The sequence below is a fragment of the Martes martes genome (genome assembly GCF_963455335.1).
Source record: "Martes martes genome assembly, chromosome: 5".
Taxonomy (NCBI): Eukaryota; Metazoa; Chordata; class Mammalia; order Carnivora; family Mustelidae; genus Martes; species Martes martes.
The window spans coordinates 96,806,333-96,819,453 of record NC_137892.1 but is presented as its reverse complement, the minus strand read 5'-3'; the positions used below and the strand labels follow the sequence as shown (position 1 = coordinate 96,819,453).

At 37.7% G+C, this 13,121-nt stretch overlaps 1 protein-coding gene across 1 annotated transcript in view; it reads right to left on the bottom strand.

The window, feature by feature from the left end:
* The window catches only part of RAPGEF6 (Rap guanine nucleotide exchange factor 6), a 185,073-nt gene that overhangs the window by 9,737 nt on the left and 162,215 nt on the right, over positions 1 to 13,121 (bottom strand). The window contains exons 22-24 of the mRNA XM_080805059.1: positions 10,470 to 10,690; positions 5,899 to 6,090; positions 2,931 to 3,065 (exon numbers count right to left, since the gene is read on the bottom strand). Coding sequence (XP_080661185.1) covers positions 2,931 to 3,065; positions 5,899 to 6,090; positions 10,470 to 10,690 — 548 coding nt within the window. The remainder of the gene's footprint in view (positions 1 to 2,930; positions 3,066 to 5,898; positions 6,091 to 10,469; positions 10,691 to 13,121) is intronic.

Below are 13,121 nucleotides of genomic sequence, written 5' to 3'. Positions count from 1 at the left end.
TTTGTTGTTGGCTAGTCTCTCCCTTGAAAGAGTTCTTTCCCTAAATCTTCTAAACGGGGATGTCATTCTTTTTTTGGCTGCGTTCTCACAACTTGTCCTGTCTCTATTCTCCTCAGTGGCCTTCTCGGTCCTGTCTGTTCTTTTGGCTGTGCTCCTGGTAATCTGAAGGATTTTCTTTTGCAAGTAAACCCCACCTATTCCGGGGCAGTTCTGGCCACTGATCTTGGTGCTGGACTCACGGGGAGGGGATGAGGAAGGCCCTGAGAGGCGCAGCAGGATGCTGAGATCAGATAGGATACTGCCAACTGGAGGGAGAGATGCAAAAACCCTGTCATGGTCAATTAATTCTTTCCAGTTAATCACAATTAGGCTGGTTTCTATTATAGAACATTTCACTATAAAAAATTCAAACATTTTGACAATATTGAAAAAGCTGAAATCTAGTAACATATTTTTTAAAACACAGAGAGTCTACTATATAGCATAAACACTGCAGTCATTGCAAGACACAACGCAGGAGAAAAATTACCTTAATCAGAACAAGCTGGTAATAAAATATTGTTCAAAGTAAGCAAAACTTGTCATAAAGAAAAATATGACTAGAGTATGAAGTAACCAGAATTACTTCTCACAAATAACCATGTCTAGAATTTTCAGGCAGATTCTACTAAGAAAAAGGTTGGTTAAAACCAGACAGGACACAAAACTAGTAAATACAGGGTAAATATTTACAAAGCACAATTTCTGATCCTGTTTATCTCCAAAGTGGAAAGGTGGCCTTCCATTAGCACAGCCTTCCATAAAGCTGCCTGATGTCTCATATTTTTAAAAGTTCTTACTTACTAAAAAAAAAAGTTCTTGCTTAAATTCCCCTTATGAAAAACATGAAGATAAGCTTGTTTCCTATTTAATGTTAGGGAAAGAACTAATTCCAAAGTTCAGCAAGAACCAAGAACTAGGAATTCCAAAGTTTAGCAAGAATCTAATAATGTACTCCTAGTTTAATAATATTTTTGTTCAATTACAGATTACTGGCAAAATCATGTCTATGGAAATAAAAGGAAATACAGTAACTGGAGAGGTTTTGATAGAACATATATAAGAACAGTAAAAAACAGTTTTAAAGAAAATAATTTCTTCAGATTTCTATGGATCGTAAACATGTTTATGACAGCCTCCTAAAGCTATGAATGTCAAGGTCAATTGTTGACCACATGATGAAAGTCAAAACGGCAAAAAGACTTCTCAATTCTAGTGGTGAGAGTGGATTTTCTTTTGGGAATGAGAGCAATGGGGAAATTCGTCTTCCCACAAGTCACATTCAGGCAAGAACACTGTATTTAATTCAACTAATTTCCTGGTTAAAGAATTGTCTGTGATGGGACCTCTGAAAAGCCTCCAAAAGGTGTGGAGGGTGTAGAGCTGTTCTTGAAAGAGTGCTAAGAGCATGCGGCCATGTTATCAGGACCATGTGTGTGACAGCATCCCCCTCTGTGAGATCTGGTAAGGGGCACTTCAGATAGGACCATACAGACAGTAAGGAAATAAAACAGGATATGCATGCTTCACAAAATCATATATGAACTACATACCACAAGGTCAGAAACCTGTGTTATATAATCACACCTGTTAATATGCACTGCTTCTATTCCTATTTAATTCTACTACTCTTTTCTTAGTAAAATCTGAATGAAAATTCTAGCTAGTCTCAGCTATGTCAAAGGGTAGGTAGGGCAGGTTAGCAATGAAGCTATTTTACCCTAGGGTGGCAGCAGGGTTTTAAAAGACAATACATCTCAATTTACTAAACACTTATTATCATCTGTCAGGTTTTCTAAGTATTATTTCTTTTAACTTCGTATGAGGCCTCTAAAAGAGCTGGTCTTTGTTCCATCTTATGGACAGGAAACCCAACCTTACAGTTGGGGTTAGTTACATGGCTATAGTGGGGAAGAGAGTCAAAATTCAAACTCAGGTCTGATATCCCTTACCACATAACTGCCACAAATGTGGCAGCTAATAAAAAGGAACCCTCAAAACTGAGATGAAACTTAGAACATGGGAGCTAAGGAAAGCTCTGGAAGCTTCTCCTTCCTTCTCGAATTCATAAGGTTGTCTTCCTCAACCCCATGTGCCCTCCTGTACTGTGATTATTCAAATACATTAATTTTATTTATTTTTTTACATCTGTGAAGATGAGGCCAGAACTAAGGAGTTTTTTTGTTTTGTTTTGTTTTTTTACCAGGCTAACAAAAACTGTGGATGGGCCAATGTAAGAAATATACACACCCTTTAAATGCTACATGTGCAGTTACCATGAAATGGCATTTGCATGTACACTACCCAGGGCTAGTCAAGACCAAAAAAAAAAAAAGGCTTCACTCTGAACTATGAAAACTTAGGTCAATGAGCAAGACAGATTTCAGGTATTTTACCTCAAGAGGTCCTACATAGGATATAAAATCCATAGGGGTATAGGTTATTTTAAATCCTGATAAGTATACGTAATAATACTCATTATTAAAAAAAGGAATGTATCAACCTAAATGTTTCTTTCCCTCAATTTTGTAGTTGGTTAAGACCAGTTTCTTATAGAAATTCTTTTTTAAAAAATACTCCATAGAAACGTTTAATTGGAAATTTGTATACAACATCAAGAATGCACAGAATGAAACAACTGTGACTTCTGCCTTCATTCTTATGCTTGTCCACTGACAAAGAGCCATACTGCGAATACAAGAGTCCTGGTTATATGATGAACAATACCTGGAAAGCATCTCAATAGTTCAGTTTAAAACATGAAAGTCCAAAAAGTATTAGAAGTTACAAGTTTCTCCACTTTCCATTATCACTATAGACTGAAAAACAAATCATGTACCACCAAGTGCTGTTTGGTGTAATAAGGATGAGCTTACACTGTTATGTCTTACCTTTGCGAGGGGAACCTTGAGGAGATGCAGGAGGACTAGAATGTAAAGATGATGCTACAGAGATAGTATCTTCTGGATGTTTCTTACCACTTATTTCTTCAGTTGTTCCTAAAACTTTCTGAGATAAATTTGTATCTAAAAATAAAACCCAAGAAGCAAATAACCATCACTTTACAATTAAAATATCTGTAGTGGCTTAAAGTACTACATAACTGAAGCCATGACACACAATGGCTAGTGCAGTCAAATGAAATGTCTAAATGGCGAACAGGACTAAATGACTGGCTGATGGCATACAGAGATTCTCACCTCTAGGTTGTTTGTTTCAATTCAGCTAGTCAGCACCAACCAGATAATAACAGTTCTTTGTTGTTTGTTTGTGCTGTGGTGTCAGGGAAACCGAGTTAATGGTCTGAGTATAGTGTCCCAGCCCCCACAAAAGACACACTTGTTTTGCGGGAAGACTTAACAGAGAAGGGACGGATTCAAACTCTTCTCTCCCCTCTAGAGATGGCCTCTCCAGGGAGGGCGAGGCACGCAACCAGGGCAGTGTGGGGATATTGGCCCTGTCACTACCTGTGGTGCAGCTGTGCTGTGGGGGCACAGGTATACAGGGATGCCAGTCCAGCCCTTTTCAAGAGTGCTAAATTCACACTACAGGAGAAAAGTAGACAATAGAAACAATCATGAATTTATGGAAAAATAGTATTATGGAACCTCCTCGGAAACAAGCAGCAAAGTTCTATCTCTACTCTTGTCCAACAACTGGTCCAGTTTAGCGTGGGTCAAACTTAGCCATGGTTTCACCATATTGACACTTGTATATTTATCTTCTTTAGGAAATGTCCAAGAGCTACTGACACCCTTTTAATCAGTAAAGTGAGCCCATCTTTGCTGGGCCTTTGTCATAATACCAAGCAGCCCTTTCACACTGAAGACCTTTAAATCACAGTACACTAACACTACTCTGAATTACACACTATTTTTTTTTATATATATATATTTTTAAAGATTTTTACTTATTTATTTGACAGAGATCACAGTAGACAGAGAGGCAGGCAGAGAGAGAGAGAAGGAAGCAGGCTCCCTGCTGAGCAGAGAGCCCGACGCGGGACTCGATCCCAGGACCCTGAGATCATGACCTGAGCCGAAGGCAGCGGCTTAACCCACTGAGCCACCCAGGCGCCCTACACACTATTTTAATATAAATGTATTTATCATATACAGCCATAGTACACAAGCAGAGAAAAGGGCTACTTGGAACAAGTAATAACTACCTTTTGGGTGACGACATCCAAGTAAGAAGCCAGATCAGGATTTGTCTCATTTGGTACTCCTAACCCACAACTTGACTGAATTCACCAATTTTGCATCTAATTACCTCTTTATTTCCATAACCATCCAACTAGCTCAGGCTCTGAGCAACATCCTGTTAATTATTATATTAGCTTTCTGTTTGGACTCTCTGCAGTCTTTTTTTTTTTTTTTAAAGATTTTATTTATTTATTTGACAGACAGAGATCACAAGTAGGCAGAGAGGCAGGCAGAGAGAGAGAGAGAGGAGAAAGCAGGCTCCCTGCTAAGCAGAAAGCCCGATGGGGCTTGATCCCATGACCCCAGGACCATGACCCAGGCTAAAGGCAGAGGCTTTAACCCACTGAGCCACCCAGGCACCTGTCTGCAGTCTTACTGTGCTCCCTACTATAGTCCTTCCCTAGTATAACACAGACCGTAACCTTCCCCGGTTCAAATCTCTGCCACAGCTCCCCACTGCCAACTCCCCTTTGGACTCCATATTTTAATTTAAGCATGCTTTGGACTTCACATCTCATCATCCTGGGAGGTTGTTTAGTATGATGTTTTAACCGTTAGCCTGGGTGAATAATGGAGCTGGGAGTTGGGCCCAGGCTAATGGTTAGAGAGTATTAGGTATCTTACAGGGTTACAGTGAAGATTAAATGAACATAACAAACTGAGTAAAACACTCAGTTGTGCCTGGCACTCAGGGAGTACTCTGCAGGTAGCAGCTTTAACCATCACTCTCTCAACACTCTTCCTGTAGCTCTGCCCTCAGAGGCAGCTGCAATGCCCACAGCAACTCCCTGTAGGTCCCAAGGTTTTCTTCTGCCTGAAGCAATTCTCTGCTATCTTTGCCTAATTACCTCCTTCCTACTCAACCCTTGAGACTCTGCTTAGGCATTACCTCCAAATAAAGTCACCTCTGACTTTATACTTAGCTCTGTGTGTCCTAAAAACTTTTCATCTTTTTTTTTTTTTTTTTAGTATGTTTCTATATGCACATACCCCTGGCATAAAAGCAAACACGTTATACTTAAGTTACTGGTTTGTGTGTTGATAGCACCAGAGTGAAAATCTAGCAAGGGTGGGGGGTCCTTTCTTACTCAACTTTGGATCTAAAACAAAATCAAATTCACAGATGTCTACTGAATATGTTCTAAATATAATACATGGGCTAGGTAATAATGTTAGGAGCCAAAGTGAACCTAGCTTCCCTTCCACATGGTCTAAGAGAGGGGGGTGCGGGAAAAGCACAGGCTCTTCTTTACATACTTTACAACTTTTTCTTGTCTCCTAACTAGGTTTTTCAGAAGTGATCATTAATGAAAAAAATATACATTTTTAGAACAAGCAACCTCATTCTCATAGGGTGCATGTACATTAGATAACTGTTTTATGCCCCTCTGAATGCAATAAACTCTTGGTACCTCAGTGTAGTACTCTAAGTTTTCTGTTGATATGACTACAGAAATTCCAAAGCAGCATTTAAAATAGGTATGCTGTCAATACATACCTACAAACTGAAACTTTTTTAAATTCATGAGTGATGATTAAATTATACAAACCATACTAGATCATCTCCTGAGCATTTACCTTTGTAATTATTTTTCAGTCTAACTCCCCTGTAAATTTCAATTAAATCAACGCAATAATAATTGTGAATACTCACTTAATGTTGCAGGGTCTTTGGCTTGTCCCTTCTTCCTGATGGGGTGCAAATTAACAGCTGGCACTTGGAGCACCTGGCTTACTCGGTGGGGCTGATGCAAATGGGCTTTCGCTGTTTGACCTGCCGATCTCATAGGCACTGGAGACATTTCTGATGATTTGGCTGATCTTTTCTCACTTAAATTCTTGGTCACTAATAGAACAGAGTAAGAAATATGTAATTGTGTGCTTTTTAAGACAAGGTTATTACCAGTGACAATAATAAATGACTGCACTAAAACCATCTATTTTTTAACACAAAAAATACAACAGATTAATCTTCCTAAAAATCACTTCATGTAAGTATTATGGCCTATCAGGCCCTGCATGATTAGCATCAGGCCAGTATTTGCCTCCCTAATACCATATACTCCGCAGCAACTAGAACCCTTATTTTCTCAAGTCATTCTATTATCTTTTCTTTACAGCACTAGTGATTGTTTGTAAAAATTCAATTACCTGTGCAATTCATCAATTAATGTGTCCCCCTGACCAGGCTCTTAATGATCATGAGAGTAAGGATTGCCTATCGTGCTCACTACTATATATCCCTAAGTGTGCCACAACTGGTACAAAAAAGATGCTTAATGGGTATTTGCTGAACTGAAATTATTTCAATAGTTACATACAGGACTACAAGAGAATTGTTTTATAAATTCATGATTAGAGTATTTGATAATAGATGTCAGAATTAAAAACTGAGAACTGAGTTAAATAACAAAAAGCTCCTGCCTCTGTATAAAATGAATACAGTAGTCCAGAGGAAAGAACTTTTAATCCTTTAGTTATTCAGGGTGGTTTCAACACGGGTCCAATCTCAGTACTCCACGATGTATTTGTTTTTAACATCAAGATAAAAGCCAAATCAGAATGTTTAACCAGTCCCAGAACAGCTATAATAGTTATCCACCATGCTTTTATTATGAGGGCCTACACAGTATTTTGAGTGTTAAGAATTAGGATACATCTCAGAAGTCAAAACAAAGGGACTTCTGTAAGATAATGTGCAGTAGCTCCTCAACTGCTTGAACCTGAGCAATTATCTCACCTTTGGGCTAAAGCCATGAAACATACCTTCCCCCTTTCTGTCAATACTAATCAATTATCAACTGACATCTTATTTTATCTGCTATAGTATAAAGAAGAAAAAAATCAAGAGACCACTTTAAATAGAGATGACTGCCCAAACCCAACTAAATACATACTGATTTATTAGGAAGAACCAAATTCTAAAATGCTCAGCAATCAACTACTGTATAGGCCTGGGATTTAAAAACCATTTGAGGGGCACTGAGTGGCTCAGTGAGTTAAAGCCTCTGCCTTTGGCTGAGGTCATGATCCCAGGGTCCTGGGATCCAGCCCCACATTGGGCTCTCTGCTCAGCAGGGAACCTGCTTCCCCCACGCCCCTCTCTCTGCCTGCCTCTCTGCCTACTTGTGATCTCTGTCTGTCAAATAAATAACCAAAATCTTAAAAAAAAAACAAAAAACCATTTGAAGAGTGATTAAAAATAAAAAATACATAAATGCTTAAAAATCATTTATGCAATAGAAATCAAGTAAAGACTCTCAAACCAAATTAAAGGAATACACAATGAATTAAACTATCACGAAACTTAAAGAAGGTCTCACAGGTTTACTCACTTTAAGTCAGTATTAAATATGTAGTAAAGGATACCATTTAGTGTTAAAAGGAAAGACACATAAGTTTAGTTGGGTGTAAGGAAAGTGTGCAGGTGAGGGTGTGAGGGAGGGAGAACAGGAGAGAGAGAATGGATGCAGACTAGGTATGTAGAATCGTTTTGGGCCCCCATTTTAACAATGAGCCAGGCACAGAAGAGATGTTTATGCTCTTGAATATCCCAAATCAGATTTAGGGAACAAAAAAAGCAGAAAATGAAAACAAAAGATAACATAAGTGTTGTTTCTGTTTTTGTCTGATGAAAGGTTAAACTGTGTTCCGTCACTGTAAGATGATAAGGGTCTATGTTGAATTACTTGGGGAAAAAATAATTTTGAGGATCATGCAAAGCAGGGTCAGAGTACTTTAATAAATTACGGACATGGGCTTTGAACTGTAAAATGTGAATAAATCTTAAGATTCTGTACACTTTTTTGGTCTTTACTCCTTAATATGTAGCACTTTCACATGGCTGACACTATTCTTACTAGGTCACAGGTAGTAAAAATTTTTCTAGATACCTTCAAAGTCTATATATAATTTATTATTTTTAATGGCCATGTACTATCCCTTGTCTTGATAAGGAAACAGTGTGCTTGACTATTCTCTAACATTTCAGTACCTGCAGGATTTCTTTTTCATCGGAATGCATTCTGCAACATCTTTATATAAACAGATTTTGGGTGCATTATCTCAAAGGAATAACAACCCCAATACAAGACTCCTAACAGGTAGCTCTAAGGAGTAAATGGCAATGTTTGTGAAGTGCCTAGCATGGTTGCTGCATATAGAAAGTTCTCAGGAATGGTTAGGTTTTATTATTTCTTTCTCCTTTAATTTAATAGGATTGATGTAGAAAGAATCACAGAGATAAAACATACTGTCAATCCTTAAGTTTTATATCCTTGGGCAAACAGAGAACTAAGATGAAGAGAATCTTGCTCAAAAAGTAACAAATGACACTCAAACTTCGTCTTCATCCTTCAGAAGGTTCCACCATACTCTATTCCTATGGGTATAAGGGTCCAAAAAATCCTTTTTATGATATCATTTACCGAATGGCTTACTTTGTACTTTAAAATCCACCATCATATTTGAAAATTTTAAATCAGTATGTGGTTATATGTCCACTTTCTCTTTTCTACTCTGTTGACAAACTGTTTCTATTATATGCGATTTGTTAATCTCAGGGTCAGCCCATGATGACTACCATTTCCTCCTATCAATCAGGAAGACTAGAAAGAGAAAATGTGAACCTCCCCCAACAATATTCTGTCAACAGTTTATCAAGTTCTAGACATCCTATTGGAATTTTTATTGGTGTAATATTTAATTACATATATATGTATATGCATAAAATAACATCCACTTATAATTTAATCATCATTTTTGGCTGTCATAACACAATGTCTTTTACTATTTTTGAGTTCTGCTTTTGTGACTCATCATTTCCTTGACCCAGACACATATACATTCTGTTGTTGTACAGGTATTCTCAGCTTTTAGAAGTTTGCGTTATGCCATTTTGCTTTTATGTCAATATCAGTTTTCACTAGCCACAAGAAATCTGAAGAGAATTCTTGCTTACAGACGCAATGTGAACCCAGTCAGAGTAGAATCAACAAGCTATTTTCTCAGAAACTATATTCGGCATCTGATTATCAGACTGTCATAGCTTTCAACTGGGTCTGTGTGCATCTTTGCTTTATCTAGATTTATTCTGTGCACCCATTAACAAGGTATGTCTTAAGGTATCAGAAAAGCCTAAGAGAGGTTTTTTTGGGGGGTTTGGGAACACTCAAATTTTCTTTCATATAACTTCATGGTAATTGCTTCTTCCTTTTATGTCATTTTGGCTTACAAAAGGTTTCATAGAAATGCTCTAGTTAGGAATAGTGGGGGAAACCTGCACGTAATTAAAAAAAAAAAATGAGACTAGGCTCTTCTTTTGTCTATCACATCAATATTAGAACGTGCCTGACTTTTCTTGTTTTACATTACTGACACCTATTATCTCTAAGGTTTCTTTCTTTTTTTTTTTTTTTTTAAAGATTTGAGAGAGACAGAGACAGAGAGGGAGGGAAGGAGGGAGAGCATGCATACACACAAGCAGGGGACGCAGGAGAGGGAGAAGCAGGCTCCCCACTGAACCAGGAGCCTGATGCAAGGCTTGATCCCAGGACCCTGGGTTCATGACCTGAGCCAAAGGCAGATGCTTAACTGAATGAACTACCCAGGGGCCCCTCTCTAAGGGTTTCAATTAAACTTCTTGGATCTTGTAGTTGGTAAGTAACATTATCTGTGAGATTTTAAAAAGGTAAAAAATTTCACTTATTTTTATTCTTCATTTAGTGGTAAAGGTAAAAATGTTCTCAAACAGAAGGGCTCCTCTATGATGTTCCAGGTTTTTGTAAGACTTTATAACGAATTTTATTTTTATTATTTTTTTTTAATTTATTTGTTAGAGAGAGAGAGCGAGCGAGCACAGGCAGAGAGTGGTAGGCAGAGGCAGACGGAGAAGCAGGCTCCCCGCTGAGCAAGGAGCCCGATGTGGGACTCGATCCCAGGACGCTGGGATCATGACCTGAGCTGAAGGCAGACGCTTAACCAACTGAGCCACCCAGGCGTCCCTTTATAATGAATTTTAAAGAAGAACTCTTTATCTCTCAACTTCCTGCATAGGGTAATCATTCAGAATGGATGGTATTCAGTATCTGGTTAAGAGGATCACTCAGTGCTTGGGGTATATCAGAAAACTTTTTTGAGTGAAAGTTAATTTGCATGGGACTTCAGCTTAACTCTAGAGAAATAAATTTCTATTTTCTTTTATATTAAGTGAAAACTTATACTTACAGGTACCATAGGCAGGTTCCCACTGCAATGACATCATCTGAAACTTTTCCTCATCTGTGTCTACATCCAGACTGGAAAGATACTGCTTCACTTTTCTTGCCATTTGGGCATCCTCGTATAGCTTCTTGGCGTTAAGCAGAGAGCTGCGACGTGCCCTTTTTTTGTGTGCACCTCCCTGAACATCCAGCATGTTTGAGTTTGTGCTGCCTTGACTCAGTGACCTGTAGGGAGATGGACATCACAATGAGGGGCCGTAAAGATGAGAATTACAAATGGCAGACTGAAGATTAAAAGAATTTTGTTCTGTTAATGCTATTGCATGCTGATGCAAATGAGTTAAAAGATGAAGAGCATTAATGCAAAGTAATATGGCACACGTGGCTATGTTCCGAGTTCTAAGATTCGACAAAGTGTAGAATTCAAAAGAATAAGATAACACCCCCACCCCGCCAACAATGAATTCCATCAGGCCTATGTTTGCACCTATGCACCCATGGCAAAACTATGACAAGTAAACTGGTCCAAAGGCCATCCACACTCAGAAGATATGGCAAGAGCCTGGGTCACAACAAGTGACCCACTTAGCTAAGTGATCCACTTAGCCAGATCTCTGCACCAGGAGTTTCTAGAGCAGCTCTGCTTGTTTGTGGTGCTTTGGGTATGCCATAGCCATCACCATTCCTGTCTAAGCAGATCCACTCTGAGTATGCTAGCCAATTTTACCAGTAAGTAGATCTTGGCCAAAATTCAAAGAGAACAACCAACAGGAAAAATAAGCATTTATATTCAATTCAATATAGTTAGAGACCAGAAGTAGGAGAGAAAGTTACTCAGTCTTCTATTCACACACCAACCGATTAGGCAATATGTGGTTCTAGGACTATCTGTGACTGGGGACCTTTTTTTGCAATGCCTCCGTGATAGAACTGCAAGCCAGGCAGAAATAACTACAGTTCAAACAAGCTAAAGCCTCTCCCAACTCTCCTCTTTTTGGCAAACTTCATTCTAGAATAACCACAACTAGAACCAATGGAAAATAGGAAATGCTATACTATTTGTAATAAGGCTAGAAATGCAAGGCTCTTAAATGATTTTTACTTTAAATGAAGTTCCCATTCCAAAATAATAAAGCTATCTATGGGTTTATTAAATTACCCTCATTTTTATCCCCAAATATTCTAAAAGACCACAACCTATAGAACAATTTGTTCTTCAATGTTTACATACTATTTAAAACAGACACTAGAATCCTAATGTTTTCTTTGTAAACTAAGTGAAACAAAGTTGTTGAAGTGTTATAGTATTTTTTTCTTTCAGTATTTTAAGATCTTTGGAATATGATGTGTCTTACATTGGAAACCAACTTTCGATTGCTACTGGTCAGGCCCGTTTCACACACAGAAACATCAAAACTTAAGAATGGTTGGGAAGAAAATCCAATGACATTAATGAATTACTCTTTCAATCTCCAAATGATTTTAAGAAGGGAGTGAATCCGACAAGTTTCACAACATTCCCAAAGCAGCAGTCAAAAGGAGGTAAGTATCTGCAAACCCAAGCCAAGACTCTAGCACCAACAGCTTTTACTTCTCTAATGGCTTGTTTTAAGAAATAACGCATTACCAACACACTGGATGACACAAAAGATACTACTGTGCAGGGAAAAAAAAACCTCCCAGAAACTAGTCGCTCAGAAGATTCATATTCTAAATATGAAGAAGTCTAAGATCCAAATAAACCAATTTAATTTGCTCACATTTTTCTTTTAATGAATGCAAAAGGGTGTTATGTGATAAAAATACATACCTAAGTTTACATAAGAGCTCTTTTAAATAAGCATAAGTAAAAAATATTCAGGGGTAAGAAGGCAGTGAAATGATTTTTCTTAGTGGTACATCAAATAATGGTGTGTCCAACAACTGAAGATATCTTAGATTCAAATAAATGCAGTAAAATCAAGTGCCAACATTTAGGAGCAAATTTGAATACAAAGATCTTAGTAAGTTTTCCTTCACTGGTATCAAAAAAAAAAAAAAGTTTCTACAAATCTAGGATACACACAAAGTTCTAATAACTAAAAACATTGTAATAAATGACAATAAAATGTCTTCTAAACTACTTCCAGAACAGAAAAGTACCATGATATAAGAATAAAAGCACTTAGCATCTACAAAATCATAACAGAATGCAACCCTAAAACCGAACAGTGAATATGTTACTGAAGTCATTCAACACCCCAAAATCCCACTAGGATGTACTGACCAAGTATTTTTCTTCGTAACAGTAATGCCAGGAATCAATTTCTATTTTTGGTGAGAAGAACCAGAAAAGACCAAGACATAAATGTGGAATACAAGAAACACATGAGAAACACAAAGAGAAGGAAGAATGGAGAAGGAAGTTCAAGTTCACCAAACTTCCAACAGAAAACAAGATCACAAATAAGACAAGACTCAAGTTCAAGTTAAGTGGCTCACAAAAAATCCTTCTATCATGTAATAAGAGCATCTAACTTCATGATTCACTATAGTCTTAAATTAACAAAATCCTTCATTCACAAAACCATCTCTTTGTTCATCTAAAAATGAAAGGACTACATAGATGATTTATAAGGTCCTAAATATTCTATGATTCTAAATAGGTATCTATGCA